The sequence below is a fragment of the Schistosoma haematobium genome, chromosome 1 (genome assembly GCF_000699445.3).
Source record: "Schistosoma haematobium chromosome 1, whole genome shotgun sequence".
Taxonomy (NCBI): domain Eukaryota; kingdom Metazoa; phylum Platyhelminthes; class Trematoda; order Strigeidida; family Schistosomatidae; genus Schistosoma; species Schistosoma haematobium.
Window position 1 is genome coordinate 33334360 of NC_067196.1, and position 22184 is coordinate 33356543.

Consider the following 22184-nt stretch of genomic DNA (forward strand, 5'->3'; position numbering starts at 1 on the left):
AGAAAAGAAAGTTATTTGATGATAGAAACAGAAGAAAAAAGAAGAAATTTACAGGTCAATTATAATTATGAACTTTATTTTTTCAGTTATCCTGAATGAATTGAAACGTTTAACTAACTGAAACATCGGTATGCTACAAGGTATGTAATGAAATAAACATCAATCTTTACTGATAAGAAACAATATGAATAGATGAAAAATATTCAATAGTTAATGTTAATAAATGATTACCGGTTTGTAAAAAAACGTTTCTAGGATCATTTTTATTGCATATTTACAAGACAAGGATTTGTTACGTTATGAGTTGTTTGAGTTATTTCATTGTTTGTTTTGTTGTGGAATATCTGAAAGTATATATAAAGTTTGAAATTTTTATATCAAGAAAGTTTGATAAAATTAAGAAGTTGATAATCCAAACAAGAGTTATCATGGATAAAATACTGTGAAATGTTGCCTAACATTAAAATCGCTTGAAAGAATGCTAATATATGAACTCTTTTGTTTTAAGAATGGTTAATGTTTGAAGACAGTGAGAAAAATATTCAAGAAAAATATGTCTGGATCAAGAATTAAAACAACTTAAAGTAGTCTAAATAAGAGATTACAACAGTTTTGTTTTAGCAAATGATTTTTAGTTTCAGTTGAGAAAATCATGAGATTCGTAATTGCTGACGAGTTAAGTAACTAAACAAGTTCGAACACCAGCTAGTTTGTGATATATTTTGTATCAGAATGTTAAAAAATACCGAATGTATGGAGTGTTGGAAAAATGTTTTGACTGGAATATGGATTAAATTATATGGTTTAAGGTGTTTAAAAGTGAATCCTGAATGCAGTTTTATTACTCCTTACTTATTACGAAACATTTTAAGAATAGTTGATAACTCGATATTCAATAATTTTATTTATTTTCTGGGTGATTAACTATCAGCTGATTTGACAAAGCTAAATTGAACTGTCGTCTAGGTCGACATCGAAATAAAAAATAGTCACAGAATCATTTAATTTCGTCAGAATAGAACTAATTATATATGTGTGTACGTAGAACTAATCGGGAGTGGAATGCTTCAGAGCAGAATATTGAGTAGATTAAAACGAAGAGAATAGAGAAGAAAACTGAAAGCAATCAAAATAATAACAAAGATGAAGGAATGATGAAGTTTGTAAGAGGCGATTCACAGATGTGCAACTGATATATTTAATATATGCTTATCATATTTTGTAAAACCACTCTGTAATTTTTCAGTAAATAATGAACTGCTTATTCCTACCATGTCTTCTTTCTCTATCGTAAGAGTAAAATAGTTATCTCAGTGAGCTAAACAACTTAACAAATATTTATTTGTTTTTGTCTGAATTATTAAAAGTTATTATAGTCTGATTTTATGATGATAGGAATAGGGCTTTTTAAAACATAGATTTCTTTCCATTTTTGAACTGTACACTTTATCTTATATATATATATATATATATATATATATATATATATATCCCTACTGTATAACTATTCAGTAAGTAGATTATGTATATCTATATTCCTCTTATTATAAGCTTGATTTTTACTTATAGATTATTATTATACGATTTACTGTTCTTAAATTATGTTCAGTTTGCTGATTACAGTCTCTCACGTTCACAGTCACTTCTTGGCTTGATCTTGTATAAATGTTACTTCCTATTTTATGGTGTGATGCGGTCTGCTTGGCTGGTATACAAACAACGTATGTTTGAAATAAATCATTTGCATGGTGGAAGTTGTTATTAGTGTTCTGGAGTCAACTGGATGGGCTCAACGAGCAAAGGACTAATAAAAATGCTGCTAATACCGGTCGAACGTCAATGTTTTGACACAGTACTAAAATTGTATAAGTCGCATTTCGATTGACAAATAACTCACGTGATAATTAGCTGGGCTTAGAGTCACAACAACTCTGATCAAAATTGAGAAGGCTTTTAGACAGAACAGTTAAAAGATACTGGTCATTATGACATTCTGTAACAAAATTCAAAGAACTCACAAGGAGTAGGGTATTATTTTTAATGTGAATTCATTTAGTCAAAATTAAGATATTTTTGGTCTCATCTCAAATTGATCCAATAGAAAACTTTATTATAGCTAACAATTTTTAACAGATGAATTATTTGAGCACTCTGAAACAATTTACTACTTTACAGTTTTAACAGATATGCGTTTTTGTATTTGGAACATCACATATACTTTGGTGTATGCTACTGATACTGATAGATATAGGTAGTATATATCGTTAATCGAAAGTGAGATAGAAGGTTAAGAAGATCGAGGGAAAGAGAACGAGAATGGAGAATGATTAGTGAGGAAACAAAAGAACAATCAAGTCTAAGACGATTGATTGACATTTTGCAAATGAAGTATTTACTGTATGGTTCTCAGATTTTACTAAGATATCCTTTAATTTCATATTCATGTATATTCGAATGTTCCCACTTGTGTTCTTGCTCACTATAATACTATTGTGGTATGTGCTACTTATATTGACATAAGTAGTAGATGATGTTAGTCGTGAACAGAAGGTCTGGCAGCAGAGAGACAAGAGGATGGAACAGTAAAGAATGGGAACAGAATGCAATTTGTATGAAAATGCAAGAACAATGAAGTCTAAGTCATTTTGAGACAATTGATGGATATTTTGTAAATTCCGTATTTACTATATGTTTGTTAGATTTTATTAACAAGTCCTGTAATTTTGTGTCAAGTACATTCGATTATTCCCACTCGTGTTCTGTTCACTACACTATCTTCGGTTTTGGTTAATGTGATATTTTAACTGTGAAAAATTAGAACCAATGATATATCATTTGATATTAATTAAATATATGAGTAGACAATTTATATTAAGGAACATGTTATGTCACACTGTAGTCATTTCTCGATCAATTTAAATGAAAAACTGAATTGTGTTTTGTTTAAATGAAAATAAAAATTGTGTAAGTTAAATATAAAATTTGTTAATGAACGTGAGAACGTATAAAATGTGAAATAGTATTGTGTGAGATAAAATCATAATTCACATTAGTTTTTGTAATGCAATCAAAATTTATATTCACACAAAGTGTATGTTACAAATGTTACATCATTTCACTTAGTGAAATAGTGGTGATCAATGTTATGTATGTCAGGTCCTTCTTAGTGCATATCGAATCCATCAGGGAACATCAGTTCATTCAAGATTATAGGTACATCTTGCTGACGAGTGCAAAGTAGCATGAAACCGAGGTTCAGGGTTTCTTGTTGACTAACTTCAACCACCAGCTTAAATACATAAATATCAAAATGTGTCCGATGGATGAAGTATGTTTCCATAACTTCAATTCCATGTTGTAATTTTATCAACTTTCAGGATTGACTTTTAATTTAGCCAATTTATGATCTGGTTTTATATTTGTACGTAACGACAATTTTTAATTTAAATTCTAAATACAATAACTTTGATTTGGGCTAATAAAGTTCGCTCTAACTTGAATACTAACATATCGTAACTACTTGAGTACGAATTTGGCAGTTCTGCAAATATAAAGTTAACATATTAAATTCGATTATAACTACCTTAGCATAAGTGTGAACGAGTCCTAGTTATCACATTTTATAGCACTAAAGAGAAACGTGATTCATCAGAAATAAAGCAAATAAGTGAAAATGATATCAACAACAATAGAAGACTAAACAGAAAATTTTTTTTTATTTTCAATGGCAATCAATGAAATCAATGATAAAAAGTTTTTAATGACTGTGATCCGAAATTCCGAAAACAAATATAGTGACTAAATGTAAATGTTTACTGAAAGGGTGTTTCCATTCATAATTTCAATCAGTACGACTATAAGTACTGCTTGCATTAGTTTGTTGATAACAAGAATCTTTAAGCAAAAACACACTTTCAATCATTCTGTTTTATATTGATTCTACGAGATACGTATCAAAATGGACAATCATCTTATTAAAATGTATGTTATTTAACAAAGAATTATAATTCAAAAGAAGCTCAGTCTTAAGAAAGACTTGGAAAATTACTTAATTCTAATATCTTATTTAAAGCTTGTGTTTTATAAACTATATCACAAAATTTAAATCCTATAACTAATAAACTATGGGACATTTTTATCCTAACACTGTCAATAAACTAAACTGTCACTTAAAAATAAATGTCATGACAACAATTTGTAACCAGATGGTAACTGATTCTCATCACGTTTTCTTATGTCGTCAAAATCATAGGCTTTTACATAATTATTTGTAAAAGATAGCTCTTATATTTGATGTACAGGTTCATGGAACCCTGGTCAACTTCAAGGCCAATTAATCAATAGTAATCTTAGTTATTGAATGACTTCATTTGACTATTGTACTTACGACCTTTCGTAGTTAAATGCAATTGTCTCTGTTATCTTTATTCACAAATCTTTGTATTATTATTATTGTTGGTTGAACATCATTATGAATCTCCCCTATACATGGTTTATTCACTTCACATTCGACCATAGTGTTTATCTATATGGTTTAAATAAAAAGAATAGAAAACGAAATTGAATAACTCGAATAGTTTTTGTGAATGCAATAATAAGTTTCAAGCTTAATAAAAAATTGATGAAGATATAAGATTCATATCTAACACTTGAGATTTCAGTTTTTTTGTTTAACTATATATATAAAGAACTTACTGCAGTGACCCCAATATATAAACGAACGTTATAGCAAAATATATGGAATCATATAAAACGTTACTATTATAGCTATTTGAGCTGAAATATTACGGCATAATATTTGGAAAGGCCGTGATTGAAAGCGATGCCCTCTATGTCGACTTTTGTTAATAGTTCAAATATGCCAAGTTAAGATGTTTAGACTATAGGATATTTCACTTTGAATGGAAGTAAGTAGGGGATAATCTATGATATGGAAAGAAAATGAGCATATTTTAAGATCTGAAAAAGTAGTCTTATTATTTTCTGGAAATCGTTTTAACTTATACATAACTTAGACCACTGCTCTCAGATTAATCTTAATCTACAAAGATATCGATTGTGCTAGTTAAGTAATAGAACATACTTACTACCTGACTTGATAGGGTAGTATGTTTAGTTTTAATTTATCGTTTCTGAAAGAATTACTGATATAAATAAGTAAAACATTTATAATCCTCCCTTGTAGACAACATGAATTTCACAAGCAATTAGCATAGTCTACTAATGTAACAAATAAATAAATTTTCAACAAGGAAAAATGACTGTCGTCGATTTCAATATTTCTATAGGAAGTCAATATCATCCTATGACAGAATAATTATTATATCATCAATATCATTTTGCCCACGTTGACCTAGAAATTATTTAATATCAGGGAACAAGTGGGTAAAACGTATATTATTTTTTATTAAGCTTGTCCATTAGGAAAATATATATATAGAAGAGACATATGTATCTTCACATTTCATTCTATCCTATAAGAATAATATTCATTTAGCATGTAACTTATGATTGGTTAAAAGTTTTGTGACTTTACAATATTTCGTGTATTACATATTTGGTATAGAACAACGAATAACATTGATTTATAAGTTATGATAAATAGGGAATAAAAGCCTTGACTTGGAAACAAAAAAAAAACACATTTCATATCATCAATTGTTTTGTTTGTTTGTTAATAGTTGGAGTTAACTAATAAATTTTATTATTTCAATTTTAAATCATATTCTATCATGTCAACAATGATGTGTGCAAAATGTGCTCGACCATTTACAAGTGGAAGCATATTAAGTGCATTAGATAAAAAATGGCATCCTGAATGTTTTGTATGTACCATTTGTAAAAGAACATTAGCTGATCAATCATTTCATGTGAAAAATGATGATCCATTTTGTGCAAATTGTTGGAAAGAAAATTTTCAACCACGTTGTGCTGTAAGTTAATTTAGAAAAAATATTTCATAATAATTATTTTTGTTGTTGTTGTTATTGTTTAATGAACTACACTAACAACTGTTGGAATTTAATTCAGTCAAAATGAATCTAGTTTTCAGTTTATTCAATATAGTTAATACGAATATATTGCTGTATATGGAGTAGAAATAGATTTTAGATACATTTTTACACTGTGTAGAAGTATTAAATTTACTTGATTTTGTTTATTTGTATCTTCTCATTGTCCTGGATTCCACTGCTAGTCACTATTCATCTTTGCTTGTGTAGAAGATTTGTTATCGGACTAGGATTGATCTCGAATAAAGTAGTGGTTTCTTTTTTTAAAAATGTTATGTTTAATATTATTGTGTCATAATGTTATAGTGGTCTATTTTAAGCGAGAAATATATGTATATCACTCTTCTGGTTAAACTCGTTAACTAACCTGTTCGAACTTATGGCATAAAATACATAGAATTGGATTCATACTTAAATGTTATTGGTTATATTTTCTAATGAATATGTTTATTGTTTGATAATTCCTTTAAGCAAGTAGCCGGTAATTTAAGGTTAGTTATATATTATCATATAAAGGATAATGATTAGTTCACCATAATGTCTTAGATATAAAATTACTTAATAAAACAAATACAGGAATACAGATGTTTAAATTGAGTTCTTTTGGAATAATCTACAGATTACATTTTAGCTTCACCATGAATAACACACTAAAAAGTAATAAGACATTATCACGTAATGTACTTCAGTTGATAAATACTAGTGAAAATGGTAAGTAAAGTAGTTTATTTATACAATTCGATGAATAAGAAATAACGTAATCTGTCAATAAGCTTATTTCATGTAAGATATACTTTCAAGATAATTATTTAAGTAATCTTTGATATATTATTGTTAACAGGCTGTAAAGAAGCAACATTCTAAGAAATAGAATGTTACTGTTTACAAGTCTAATCTGTTTTTATTATTAACTTGATTCTTATTAAAATGCTTTGATTCAAATCTAAGATATTTTTAGTAAGTCTCTGGTTGTTATCAGTTGAAGTACAATGAGTTTACGTTATATAACAAAATGATTATAAGAATTATTATTTTTGTTTTCATCTTATTCAATCTCCTTATCTAACTATATGTGATCAAGTTTATGGAATAAACAGTTTTGGCTTTGTTTTTTAAATATCTAATATTAACCTTTTTATTTATAAGTCTAAATATACCATTTGTGGTGACATTTATAAGCACGGTATTAACTGTACATGTATTATGCATACATGAAATACAGTGTAATGTCGGTTACTATGTTAAGCCCACATAAATTATTCTTGCTTCTGAACTGGTCAATTTATCCATTTTTCTTGAGTCACATTTTGACCTTTTCAATTATTTGCTTATCAACCTTGACTGCTTTAATATGAGCGTATGCGTGTTCATTGCTTATTCTATTCATCACATGTCTGCAACTTATTTTTATGTGACTATATATATAGATTAATGCTTGTTTAATCGAGTTGGCTCACACGCCTTATCCACTGAGCGTCATCTCGCTTTGCTTCCTTCGCTTCGTTCCTATAATTGTACAAAATATACGCATTTGAAAATTCGTTCTCGTATTTGACTCATTTAATTACGTTATTCACCAACACTATTGAAGTCGATGGTTATATACGAGGATTGGCGATATATATTTCTCAATAGCAATCAGAAACAATCCAACTGGAGTCTGATTTAGGGTCACCAAAACAGAAACAACATTACTGAGAGTTCTTTAAAACGTCGTTTATTTTTCAAACTATACTCAGAGATAATAATGATGATAAAAAATTTCACCCTAAAAGATGACAGCTCCCTCAATATTTACAACAATGTCAAATATTTGAATGTTTCAAAGTGGTTTAAGTATGAATATTAAAGGCAACTTGTAAGAAGTTAAAATTTCGATAAAATTTGCAAATTAGCTACTCAGTTGATCAACTTTTAAGTACGTGGTTGATATTTTTTTCCAAGTTAAACATAATATCTGAAAAAATTGGTGAACTTAAATGGTTTTATTGTTTACCAGTTATAAAGATAATAATAAAATAAACAGATTAAAAGCAGTTACATTGATAACTGTAATTTGATGCATGCAACAAGTAGTGTAGATACTATTGTTGCTATGTCAAATATGAAAAAAATTTAGTCATATTAGAAGGACTCTAAATAATATGTAGAATATAATTAAACTAATAGTTGACAACTGATTCACAATCCTCTAATTAGCTGATCACTTGGAAATGTTCTGCCTTACAAAAAAGACAATATATTTGCTGTTTTCTTTAGTTTATTAATGTTTATTACATTGTTATAACACGTTGGAATTGTTTTTTGTTGTATATATATATATATAAGTAGATAGAATAAGAGATTAAAGAACATGGCAGTAAACATAAAATTTATCAAAACGATTGTGAAACCAAGGAATGAAGTAATTTTTATAGTTTGGTGGAATTTGTGCTTAATTACCAGGTAATAAAATGCTAAGTATGAATAGTTGTTTGGTGTTACAATGTTCCGCTAACACTTCTTTATTAATCCATAGTGTATTAATTAGTTATTACATAAAGGTATGTGTATAATACGAATGTCCAGAAAACAGAGTATTAGATATCAGTTGACATGGTATTCTTTTCTTATCTCTCTTATCCTACGTGATATACAATCGAATATCTATATACATAGTAGTTTAAACTGTAGATGTGCAAAAATGTTTAAAACCATTTGTTTTTATCACTTATAGTGTTTTATCAGTTCCAGTTAAAACATGGAAACACATTTGAATTTAGCTAAACAATGTAGACTACTGATGTTTCTTCATACCATTTTATTCAAGTGTGTGGTTTTTGATATATTTAGAACCATAACGTGGAATTTTAGAGGGCCAATCTAGGCCTAAAATGATTGATGAGTATATTAACACTGCTGATTGCAAATGTTTAGTCATTGATCGACATTAATATTTTGTTTATTACAAACTACATAAGCATTCAACGATCACAATATAGTAGAAGAAAGTTGACATCCTTAAATGGATTTCAATGATTTTCATTTATTTTTACGTAAAAGATTAAACGACCATAAATTAAAACTTACAATACACACTTAATTTAAAAGATGAAATATGTAAGTTAAACTGATTAAGCAAATATTGAAAAAGTATCAAACTAATTTGGTTGTATTTCTAAGTAGAATATCGATAGATAGCGGAACCTTCAAGTTATTTTGATCTTAATAGATGGTTATTAAGTAGTTCGTTTAATAAGTCAAATATTCAGAAGTTTTGACAAATTGTTAAATAGATGGCATTATGAAATTTAGCTAATTGCGTTAAAACCGGAAACTAAATTTCAGTGAATATATAGTTATCCTTATATAAGGAATTGAATTCAATGTATATTAATTATCAGTTGATAGCTATATGTATTTTGCCGGAAATGTACACAAGATATCAACTAAAAAACATGAGTATAACTGGATTCCTGATCAAAATGAATGAACAGACTGAAATGTTTGTAAAGATGTTGTCAATGAGCAGACTAAATGCCATTCTTTGTCGAGATCATAAAACTGTTTGGAAGGGAAATCAGTTAAACAGTACAGAATAATAATTTACAAAATGTTTTAACAGTTAAATGTTTTACGCATTATTAAAGACATAATAAGATGCTATTTGGAACTTCGTGTTACACATAAATAATGATTACTGAAAAAAAACGAATAATTTCAACTAATACCCCTTCAGATTCTAATGTTTTTAATTTAATTGTATAACCTTATTATTAGTCATTTTAGCTCTAGGTGCACTGTCATTTGTAATCAACATACATATATAAACAAGGTAACTGTAAAAGCACTTTTGTACAGTGAAACACTGTTTTATATTGTACAACATTGTAAAGATATTCGTTTGAGACCATTTGTTAATACTCTTTAAATATATCTAATATATATTTCAAATTAAGCCAATCATTAATTGAAAACCTGGATATTCTGGATAAATATATCATTTTAAGTTTAAACTTTCAGGAATTACCCATTTCGTATTTGTGTACATGCTTCAGTGAATGATCTTTTACTTCTACAATGAGCAATTTAGTAACTGGCCATTAAACAAAATAAATCTTGTTTTACATTTTCAGTTGTTTTTTTTCATTTCTTATTATAGTAAGATTAGCAATCAATAGTGACAATTGTAATCCATTTAGAACCATTGAAATGGTTTACCTAAAACATCTTTTCTTTTCTGTTTACCCTAAAACTTAGTTTGTTCATTTTTGAATGAACGATCATACTACTTATTTTAATCGTATTTAAAAATCATTTCCGGAAGTTAATTTGTCCTCTTCTACAATAGGTATCCGGCCAAAGTATTTGGACTACTTAGTCTATTAAACGTAGCCTAATCACATGTAAGATAGCGTTTAAAAGCAATGATGTGTTCAATTTTGTACTAATTATGCCCTAATTTAAATTAGCTTCAAACTTTTCCTTATTTGTGATCAGAATATTCACTCTTGATATTTTCACTTTATTCAATAAGGAACTATTACACTATTACACAATTGTTACAAGTTGTTAAATATATTACATTATAGAATATTTCGTACAGTTATTCACAATAAATTAAAAGGTATATTTATAAAAATCTGTTTTAGTGGTCGATTCAGTATTTATTCCTAATTATCATAGTATGAATAAAAAATCATTTTAGAGCATGTCAAGTAACGATACGCCTATTTTTGTACAGACTGTTTCAGTAATTCACCAAGCTGTGGATACTGGTTTTAGTTATTGTTGTAATCATGGCTCTGACTGATGTTTAATATCATTAACAATAACCTTGTCAATGCTGAACAGAATGCTGTTTTCACTAGTTACAAACTTCTAGAGAGAATCTATAACCAATAGAGTTCAGCCATGCAGTACATGAGACAAGTATCGCCAGTAGTAATAAATGATGCTCAATTAATATTCAGACGGGTCCTGAATATCAACCTCTGAAGAGTTCAAAACTAGAACTAAACAGCTGTGTAGTACTTCATATTTTTCAATGGTTATTTAACTAAAGTTAATCAGCAATTTCACCTGAATGTTTCACCATTTCTACAATCTCCATCTTAAAATACTCTTCCCGCTTGATTACATTTATAATGAAATAAAATCAAAGTATTAGAATCAATACAGAAGCTTTTTTGTTACTCGTTAATACTTTATCTTTTCATATTTTGAATTAAATTATCTCTTAAGTTACCGAAGAATAACTTCAACAAATAAACAGTTTTTGAAAGGTTTCATATAACAATTTACTCTTCTACATCACCATATTTCCCATGTTTTATATCCCGATAAGAATAATGAATGGTAACTTTTGGGATCCATTTATGGACCAATACTATGCATATATCTTATCGTATAATTGTTAAATAACCAAACTAATAATATTCATGTCTCTCTTATTATGAGCTTTATTTTGACCTTTGAACTATTATTATACGATTTACCATTCTTGAGTTATGCCCTGTCTATCAATTATTATCTCCCTTATTCACAGTCACATTTGGCTAAATATTGTACAAATGTTATTTCCTATTTTATGGTACAATGTAGTCTGTTTGGTTGATATATAAACGCAGTATGTTTGAAATACATAATTTATATCACAGAAGCTGAAATTGGTGTTCTGGACTTAACTGGCTGGGCTAGGCAGAAAGCAGGACCAATAACTACTCTAGACTGCTCGTACAGGTTTTATGCGTCATTGATCCGATCGATAATTCACTGTTCTTTAATTGGTGATATCATCACGTTATACATTAACAGGGCACACAGGTCACAAGTTATAACACCATTAGAATAAAAAAAGAGAAAAATAATAGCAAGAACAACAATAAATAGGAAAACTACATCTTAAACATTGCTTGTTCACACTGTTAACAATTCATAAAAGCAATTGAATAGCTAAATAATTTGTATCTGAACATTATTTTCACATAAAATTGTTTATCATTAAAGTGAATACTCTGTAAATGTTAAACTAAGTAGGCTTATCTATGATGTACATAGTTCTTGTTATACTCATATAATATTACATGTTTATAAACTTTGTTTTTATAACTAAAAGTGTATAAAGAATGTAATAAAAACAACTGTCTATTTGATTAACATTTGCATAATTACTGAAAGACTTTTGTAAATGACTTTTTTTCCAATAATTCAGCTAAGATTTGTAAATAAAGATTTCCCTTACTATTTTGATATAAAGAATTTTTGTATAAACATTAAATATATCTATAGTGAAGAAAAAAATGTCAGCTGAGTATATCGACGATGTTTTGGAAGTAGGAGGCGTGCTTTTGTGTTCAGATTACACCTGAATGAGAGATGTGGACACCAAGCCTCCTTTGCGTGTTTTAGACGTATGTGCTTTGGCACACACAGGTAAACTGGTAGTAACGTAACTGAAAGTAAAGTAAGCGGAGAACTTTTCTGCACGTGACTGTTCTAATGAGCGATTCTTTTTATACAGAGAGATCATATTGGCAGATAGATACTTTCTTATTATTATAGCATCGTTGGGCACGTTTCACAGAACCTTAGACTGGGGAATTGTACATATTTATCAGTGAGATCGGATGTCATCAGCTTAACAGTGGTCATGGTGTCGATGTCTCTAAGTCCTTCAAAATAAATAATTAATAAACAAAGTATATTGAATTTACTACGGTTTGCTGAAGCGATCTCCATAAAAAGACAAATTAAATTTCTGGATCTAGAAAAATCCAGTCGTTAATCTTGTCTTGCTGTGGTAAACTCATTCATAAGTGTTTGTTGCGCAATTCTTCTTTTCATTATACTAATTATTAATTATCACTTCATATCTGGTCTGTACTCAGTCATTTAATATTTTTTAAGTTACATAGCTATGACATTACCATATTATTTTCAAATAATTCTGTTTCTATGTTCTTGGTTGTTTCTTCTAAAATATCTCTGTATTCAACCTATGAATATTCCCATTATTCAACATATGAACAATTCATGTCGTTCTTACATACTTATTACTGTTTTTATTAATCTTCATAGATGACAACTCTGCCGACATTATGATATAAAGTATGTACAGTGATCGTTATAGATTAAGAACATTATGCTAAGGTTGTAAGCGGTTGACGAAAAATGTGAAATATAATGAATTCACCTTATTCTGCTACATTAACTATCCTTGCTTTTGTCAAATATATAAATTGGAAAACTGTATGAGAAGAACTGGATTAATTAAGCATAAGTTAAAATCTAAGAACTTTCAATCTATTCATACAGAAGTTATACGAACAAGAAATATCATTCACTTGGCATTGTTTTACTTGAATCTTCTCATTGATGTTTCAGAACTGAAATTGATCAGTCTCTTATTGGCATATGCGCATATTGTGCGTATGCCTCGATATTGCCTTAATTTACAAGCATTATAAGAGACTGATCAATTTCAGTCCTAAAACATCAATGGGAAGATTCAAGTAAACCAATACCAAGTGAATAAAACTTCACCCCATTGCACAAGCAAGTGGCTATGAGGACTGAGTAGTAGCTGAGTGGATAACGCGATGGCGTTTGAAGCGAACGGTACTGAGTTCGAGTCTCAGAGTGAACATCAACTCTGAAATGCAGGTACATCCAGCTGACGAGTGCCAAACAGGACGAAACGCGCGTCCTGGATTCCACTGCTAGCCACTATCCATACTTGCTTATAAGAAATATAATTGTAATACTTCCTCTACTAAATAATCGAATCCATTTTACTGAGTTCAATATAACCTGGTTTTAAAATCAAACAGAAATGAACTCGCTGGTTATTTCTATGGTATGACATGTGAAGCCGATATTAACAATTTTATTTTTAACTTGTTAACATATTATTATATATCCTTCTAGAATCTAATATATACTTAATTATATAGACTCAACTATTAGGTTGCTATAATATCCACAAAACCCCTCTCCGATTATAATTATCATATGCTTACTAGTGACTGGCTTCAAGAGGTATTTCCTCTAGTCCTAGTAAGAAGCAGTGACCAGTTGAGTTCAGTCGGGTCTGTTGTGTGATAGTAATTCACTGATGACAATGGTGGATGTGTCGCTTAATTTCGTGGATCATTTGAAATTAGACATTAACACCGTTAGATACCGGCTTGTTCAGTGGTCTAGAGGTTAAGCGTTTGTGCATACGACTGATAAGTTATAAGTTCGAATCTCGCGAGGTCAGATCTTGGACGTGCAGTGCTGAGGAGTCACATAGTGGGACGAAACGACAGTCCAGTGCTTCCAGGTTTTCCATGATGGTTTAGCTTCAATTGACTCATTAATTCAAATGTTATATTGCTATAATATTCACAAAACTTCACTCCAATTACAATACATGTATTTTTATGAAATGTTTTATGTTCAGATAAATTTGTTGATAATTTTGATTTCTGAATATAGTATGAATATCTATGATTATTTATATACTATTATGAATGCGAAAAAGTATTACAATGAACTGCCTTGATGAAACCAGGCTAATTACCAATAGACTAATTTATACATCGAACATGAAAATGAAATAAGCTGAAAACCATTTTATGATTTATAAAAAGGTACTGAATGAATACTGAATTGTTTTTGTTTCATTAAAAAATGACCAGTAAAGAGATTGTGGAGATTATTATATTTTTGGTTGAGATGAATGAGAATGACGTGAACATGTTTTAAAATTAAAAAAACCAGGAATACAACAAACATTTAGAAAGTATATATTACCTATCAACAAAATTGTTATATAATTAAATTTAAAGTAAGTATAAATGGACAATGTTTCACTACATGATCTATCGGTCTAGTTTCTTTAAATAACACATTTTATTAGCGTACAGTTTAGTAGTGTGTCCATAATTGCATTTTATTATCACATTTTAAATATTTTACATTATTGTATTTAATCATGAAGAATATAAGTAGTAAATATTATTATAATTTTGTATTATCGTGAAACTCTGAAATTTTGGACGATTTTTACATTCCAATGTTTTTTTCGTATATTCCACGTTTTATGTGCTTCTAAAAAAATAAGTAACAAACAAAGTGACTGATCCATTGCAGTCTTAAATAACAATTTGAAGATACAAATAAACAATATCAAGTAAATAAATAACAGACTAACTTAGATAATTGGCTATTTTATAAAGAATTAATAAATATCAGAAGAGGTTTTGTGGACATTGTAGTAATTTAAACAGTTGAGATCATGAGTCAATTGAAGCTAGACCACCATGGAAAACCTGAAAGCACTGGATGAAGAATATTTACTACGACATGATCAAAGTCACATAATCATGATTTAAATATGAATACAGGTTTTACATATTGAGAATTTAATTTTAGAAAAGTGTGCACAGAAAACTATTACCATATAATACCACTGTTAAAAAAATATATGAACTTAAGTAGTCATTTATTGTGACAATAAAATAAGTTTTTTTTCCAGGTCAGAAAATGTTTTCCTTTGCTTGTAGAAAGTAAATCACGCTTTTTAGCTGTTTATTAAGAGCTATGAATTCGTGGGATTAAACACTTTGAGCAATGTTGTAAATAAAAGTATCCCTATCACTAGAAATGTTACATAAAAAATATAGTTCTGAATTTCTAGTTCAGAGTATTTATGTAAGCTTTATCATTGCTTTAGTATATGCTATATATTTATATTAAAAAATACACAGATATTGTTAATTTGCTTTTAATTTTCTGTATTCACACTTTCTGTTGTAGACATGCAGCAAAATTATTGATCCATCCGAACAATATATGACATATAACGATAGAGCTTATCATAAGAATTGTTTTACATGTGCTGCTTGTCATCAAAGTTTGGCCGGTAAACAATTCTGTATCAAAGATAATGGATATTATTGTCCTGAACATGTTTAAGAATAAATGACTGATATGTTTTGTTTCAAATAATGACAAATTTCAGAAATTAAAGTATGTAAGTGACTAGATGATTAGTTTTTATGTTGCTACATATAAAACATGACGTTTAATTTTTATATCAAAATTATCATTTCAAAATGACATGATAGTCAAAAAACAAAATCTTGAACTGTTTTTATAAAATATATTACTCAAATTATAAGATCTGACGCACACTGTATAAAGTAGTATTTTTTATATGTCTTGTCCAAGAGAACGTACATAACGTCCGGCTTATTCGACGGTCCCAAAGTGCTTTCATGCTGTTGAATGATATTTAAAGATATAAATGTAATCAGTAAATGAATCGCAGCATCATTCTTTTAAATCTTGGCTTCTCTATATTTAGTAATTAAGCTAAAATAAATGTTCATTTACAAGGAAATCCTTTAGAGAAGATTTGTTCCATAAAGCATTGTTTAGGTCATGTCACTAAAGTAGATTACAGTATGCTTAATCGTACTTACCTACTTACTTACTTACTTACTTACGCCAGTTACTCCCAATGGAGCATAGTTCTACTCAATTCATGTTCATTCTTCTCATGTCTGTCTCCATTTCTAGGTGTTATGTGTTCTTTGGTGTTCCTCCTCTCCTTTGACTTTGAGGATTCCAAATGAGGGCTTGCCTTGTGACGCAGTTCAGTGCTTTCCTCAATGTCTGTTTCATTCACTTACAGCGCCTCATCCTGGTTTCTTTCTTCGCTGGAATCTGGTTTGTTCTCGCCCACAGTAAGTTGTTGCTGATAGTTTCTGATCAGGGGATTCGAAGTATTTTACGTAGACAGCTGTCAATAAATACATGTATTTTCTGGATGATGGCTTTCGTAGTTCTCCAGGTTTCTGCTCCATACAGTACAACTGTCTTGACACTTGTATTGAAAATTCTGACTTTTGTGTTGGTTGACAATTGTTTTGAGTTTCAGATGTTCTTCTTTTTCCTCGCCTTCACATTTGCATCAGATCAATGATGCTGCCCAGATATGTAAGGGTTTTTACATCTTCCAAATCTTCGCCGTCAATTGTGAATGGATTGGTGCATGCTGTGTTGTATCGAAGAATCTTGCTTTTCTCTTTGTGTATGTTGAGATGTACTGCTGCTGAGACTGCTGCTACACTGGTCGTCTTTTCCTGCATTCGTTGTTGCGTGTGCGATAGAAGAGCCAGATCATCTGCGAAGTCTAGATCGCCCAGCTGCATCCCAGCCCTCCATTGTATCCGATGCTTCATCATAACGTGCGGGAAAGCTATCTATATTTTTATGACTTAACAAAGAAAAATTTTATCTTGTAAACCAGACTGTTTAAATGGTATTTATTCATCAGTGTATAAAATCTTAATGAATAATCGTTAACAGAAATAAAAATATTGGATCATAAGACGAACTTATGAATTAATACTGATAGTATCTGTTATAGTTTGGTATTTATTAGAAATTCACTGAAACCAATGCACCATTTAATAGATGTTTCATATTAGAATGAAACTATTTATTAATGAATACAATCATATTTCATATAAAATCTAAGAGAGAATGTTTACTATCTCATTAAAAAAAAAAACATAAAAGGCATTTTCAAAATGTGTTCTGTAATTCCTCTTTGTTTGACCTAAGAATTAATTCATTAATTAATTGAGTTAATAATTCGAAAAAGCGTCAAAAGAAACTTTTTCATCAGATTTGCACATTTTCATGTTAAAAAACAAAAACAACACGTCAATAAGAATAAACTTGGAATAATTTGCACTTCTTTTATGGAATTTCTTGAGAAGTAAACAAATTCAATTTACTATAGAATGTAAATATATATTTTACGTATAAATAAATTTTGTTTTGGTAATTTCTAAGTCAGTTATTCTTTCAATGAATCACATACTACTGATAATATTTGTAGTCTTATTACATAATCCGAATTCTCATTAACAGATATTCATCAATGATTAGTATTATCCTGTTGTTTGATGTTAAAACATTTGTCTACATTTGTCTAAATGTGTATTAGTTACACAAACTTTATCATATATGACTGTATTGTTTTGATCATTAATCGATTAAAAAAAGTAAGTCACTAAACAGTTGATCATAACATTCAATCTCCTTAAATTCAAACTGATTTACACAATTCAACTAACTTGTATAAAAGCTAGATTATATTTATTGACTGTTAGATTCTAATCTAAACATCAAAACAATGTCATAGTCATCTATGGTTCACATTTTCAATATAACAACTGAAAGTACAGAGGTATCTATGTACTTCCTTCCTTACGCTTGGTACTCCTCGTGGAGAAGCATAGGCTGTCCACCAGCACTCTCCATCGAACTCTGTCCTAAAATATCCTTTCTAGGTGTTTTCATTTATTAATCATTCTCTTGATGTTTGCTTCTGAATTTCGATGCAGTGTGTTCTTTCGTCTTCTTTTCCATTTCCCTTCAGGATTCCAAGTTAGGGCATGTCTCGTGATGGAGTTTGATGATTTGCGTAATGTATGTCCTACCCACCTCCATTGTCTTTTCCTAATTCCCACTTCAACTGGAAGCTGGTTTGTTGATGGTATCCGGCCAACGTATATTGAGTGTCTTGTGTAGACAACTATTTATAATTACTTGTACTTTCTTGATGATGGTTGTAGTAATTCTCCAAGTTTCAGTGGGACTGTCTTGACGTTTGTATTAAAGATGCTGACTTTGATATTGGTTGACATTTGTTTTGAGTTTTAAATAATTTTTGACTGCAGGAATGAGATCCTTACTCTACCAAACCTTGCCTTTACGTCTGCATCCGATCCTCCTTGTTCGTCAATGATGCTTCTCAGTTACGTGAAAAATTCCGCAACTTCCAGAGTTTTTTCATCAAGTGTGATTGTGTTGATGTTCTCCGTGTTGTATTCAAGGATCTTGCTTTTTCCGTTGTGTATGTTGATGCCTACTGATACAAATGTTGCTACTACACTGACTGTGTTCATCTGCACTTGTTGGTGTGTATGGGATAAAAGTTCTTGGTCATCTATGAAGTCCAAATCGTCTAGTTGCATACAAGCTGTCCATTGTATTCCGCGCTCCTACTCAGATGTCAAGGTCTTCATAACCTAGTCGACTACCAGAAGAAAGAAGAAATGGGTATCTATGTAGTAAGGGAATTATAAATTTTATTTATGTCATACAAAATCACAATAACGAACAAAAATATCAACCGGTACATTTTTAAAACACTCTGTATTAAGTAATACCGACGAGACTCTAATTTATGGACGACCTTTGAACGGATCTTAAGTGACCTTGAGAAATATTAGCAAATCAGCAAACAGCCAGTATAGAGTAAAAATGTTATACAAAACTAAGGAAATAAACTTGATGCACTTCTTATACGTGGTTCAAAAAATTTTCAAGGCTAGAAAGAGGTTCAGAGGTTCTAAAATCGTAATGCATGCAGTAGAGGAAATCATCCATACGGCTACAGAATAGTCGGCCTATGAAGCCATGATAAACTCTCAAAAACCCTTTCAGCCTCGACCACATAGCTTCAACACCGTTTATGTGCACTCCGGTTGTTGAGTGCACAAAATGCGACTTGTGGATAACGACACGATGCACACAACCACGCCTGTGTAAGGGTCTGTACGCTCTCCAAACATCCGTATATATATTGTAGTACCTGGCTGCAGCCAGTGTTACTGGTGCTTTTATTATCCAGTTCGCAATAATTGTCGTAATTTGCCTTAGTTAGGAATTATATATGGGGTTTTCATCACAAACTGACATCAGCTATAATGCCAAAAATCTGTTTAGCCAAATGGATGAAAGACATTCGTGCCCAAATCCGAGATCTTTTATCTTATACCTGATTGATTCGCCCACAAATTATAGTCCAGCCGTTTTATTTGTTATAGCCTCTCAATTATCACGTTTTGTACAAAATTCCTTGTAAACCGACCGTACATTAACATTAAGCACTGAAGTTGGCTCTGTAACCATGAAATCTCTAAAACGCCTCTGATTGGCTCGTCTATAAATTAGAATCTCGCCGTAATACCATTTGAAATATTACTATTTTCAATGTTCAATAAACCAAACAATTAACTACTTATTAACTATTTCATTAATATTTTCATATAATTAATGGCATAATTTATTTTGTTTGTTTTTTTTCTTAATTTTAGAAGAATTTCAAAATTATTCTTCATTTTAAATGATGATCTCTCTCGTTATTCACTTTCTCATTTTTTGTGATTATTCTTTTGAAAAAAAGGAATATATATATTTATCGTATATTGTTAATTCAATATAATTTACATTTTACAATTTATGTATTTGAATTTGATTATTACGCAATAAGTCAATTATTATTATGATACATTATTGATTGCTTATATGATTGGTTACACCATTTTTAAAATGATACAAATGAACCTTTTTGCACATTTACAATTTTCATCAATTATCTTTGTTATTTTCAAAACAAAACAATAAGTTTTCATTGGTCTTCTTTTTTGGATTAAAGTAGTTGAATTTTTGTTTTAATTTGAATGGATTTCTGTTTTTTTTTCTTACTTAGCTTATTTACTACTGATATACTCATGATATAATCAACAGATACAGTAACTATCAAGTGTAAACATTTTTTTGCCTTAGTTACTGACAGTTTAAAAATAGAAAATGATGTTCTTCTCTTCAATAAACGATGTGTCCATTATAAATAAGTGATTTAAAATAGAGCTCATAAATCATACCAACGAAATAGATGTCAACATTAGCATAGTTTCTAATTAACTGAATACACATTAAAACTAGATATAAATAAATTCATGATTATTACATCTATTTTCTGAACAGCTATGATTTTATTTTGTATATCCGAGAAAGAAAGCAAAAAAACATGAGTAGACGTTTATTGAAGTGACTAACTGAGTTGTTTCTTTTTTTTGAATCACAGCATACGTTTTAAATCTTTCTTCTCAATTTTATGCCTTTGATTTATAAGAAATAAAAAATTAATAGAATAAGAAAAAGAATGTTGTTAAAATGAAACTATTCAAACAATCTATCTATAGTGTATTCACTAATAAATACCATTATTTTCTATTCCATTTTACTAATGAATAGAAAGTATACAGTTACGTGTTTCTGATAGTGGTGGAGCTTCCGTTGTTCTTCTGAACAACATCATAAGCATAATGAAAACTCCACGAACAAACCATCTAGCTCAGAGAGTAAAATTTCACCTAAATCATTTTTCTGAGCTATAAACCTACTCCACAATCTCAGAAGTTGACAACTTATTAGTAGTGTGTTCTTACATTAAACGATTTCTTTTCAGGAGAATAGAGATATACATCATATAATGCCTGTAACTAACAAGTACTATAATAAAAAAAATCTATTTATATTACATTCTTATAAGTAACAGGAAGTAAATATGGTTTGAGTTTCATTTTTAAAACAAACAACTAGACAGTTAAATAATTAGTGATTAATTTTTACTATTAAAAGAACTGTTGATATATACTTCAGGAAATATGAACACCGATAAGTAAGTTCTCAATTTTTTAAGTTGATATGATAGTTGAAAAAACAAACTTCCTGTAAACATTTTTAGACTGAATGTTATAGAATTTCATAAACTGTCATTTAATTGTCTAAACAAGTTTTCAAAATTATTGGACATTTTCATAAACTGAGTAAACTTCATTCAATTAGCTCATTATGTAGTTCAATTTTTCAAAACATAGAATATTATTTAAATCATGTGAGAATAGCATTGGTCAAATATAGTCAGTGTAGTAACTATGAGGAAACAGTGGTAGGATTTTTAAAAAAATAAAACCTACTATAAATCTCTTTTGTCCTACTAATAACCGATGAACATCATTTCAGTTAATGTAGTGATCAACATTACTCAGTCATAGAAAATTTAATATACGATACAATAGTTATTTTTCTCAAGAATGCTGTTCTGACCTGGGTAATATATATTTAAGGTTGCTATTTTGAGAAAATTACCTCTTGTAAGCCATTTACGTTAATATCAGAATCCGTTATTCACCATGATAAATTCAACATTGAACTAAAGTAAAAATGATTATTATCCCATACTACGAAGTTTTTAGTTTATTGTCAATCAATCAGTTACGATCTTCTAATTTATAATAATCCATATCATTACGGTAGACATTATATTTCGATCATTCA

The 22184-nt window shown here is 29.5% G+C and overlaps 1 protein-coding gene across 1 annotated transcript; it reads left to right on the forward strand.

Annotated features, from left to right (window-relative positions):
- The first annotated feature begins 5476 nt into the window (after positions 1-5476).
- Positions 5477-21386, forward strand: FHL3 (Four and a half LIM domains protein 3). The gene is made up of 3 exons (XM_051216341.1): positions 5477-5933; positions 15795-16011; positions 20156-21386. The coding sequence occupies exons 1-2, from the start codon at positions 5733-5735 to the stop codon at positions 15951-15953; spliced, it is 360 nt and encodes a 119-aa protein (XP_051073776.1). The 5' UTR covers positions 5477-5732; the 3' UTR covers positions 15954-16011; positions 20156-21386.
- The last annotated feature ends 798 nt before the right edge of the window (positions 21387-22184 follow it).

What these genes read in the sequence shown, in the direction of transcription:
- FHL3 (XM_051216341.1), top strand. Translation starts at nt 5,733, where the DNA reads ATGTCAACAATGATGTGTGCAAAATGTGCTCGACCATTTACAAGTGGA. An exon ending in ATTTTCAACCACGTTGTGCT is followed by an intron (nt 5,934 to 15,794) that starts GTAAGTTAATTT and finishes TTTCTGTTGTAG; the next exon opens with ACATGCAGCAAAATTATTGA.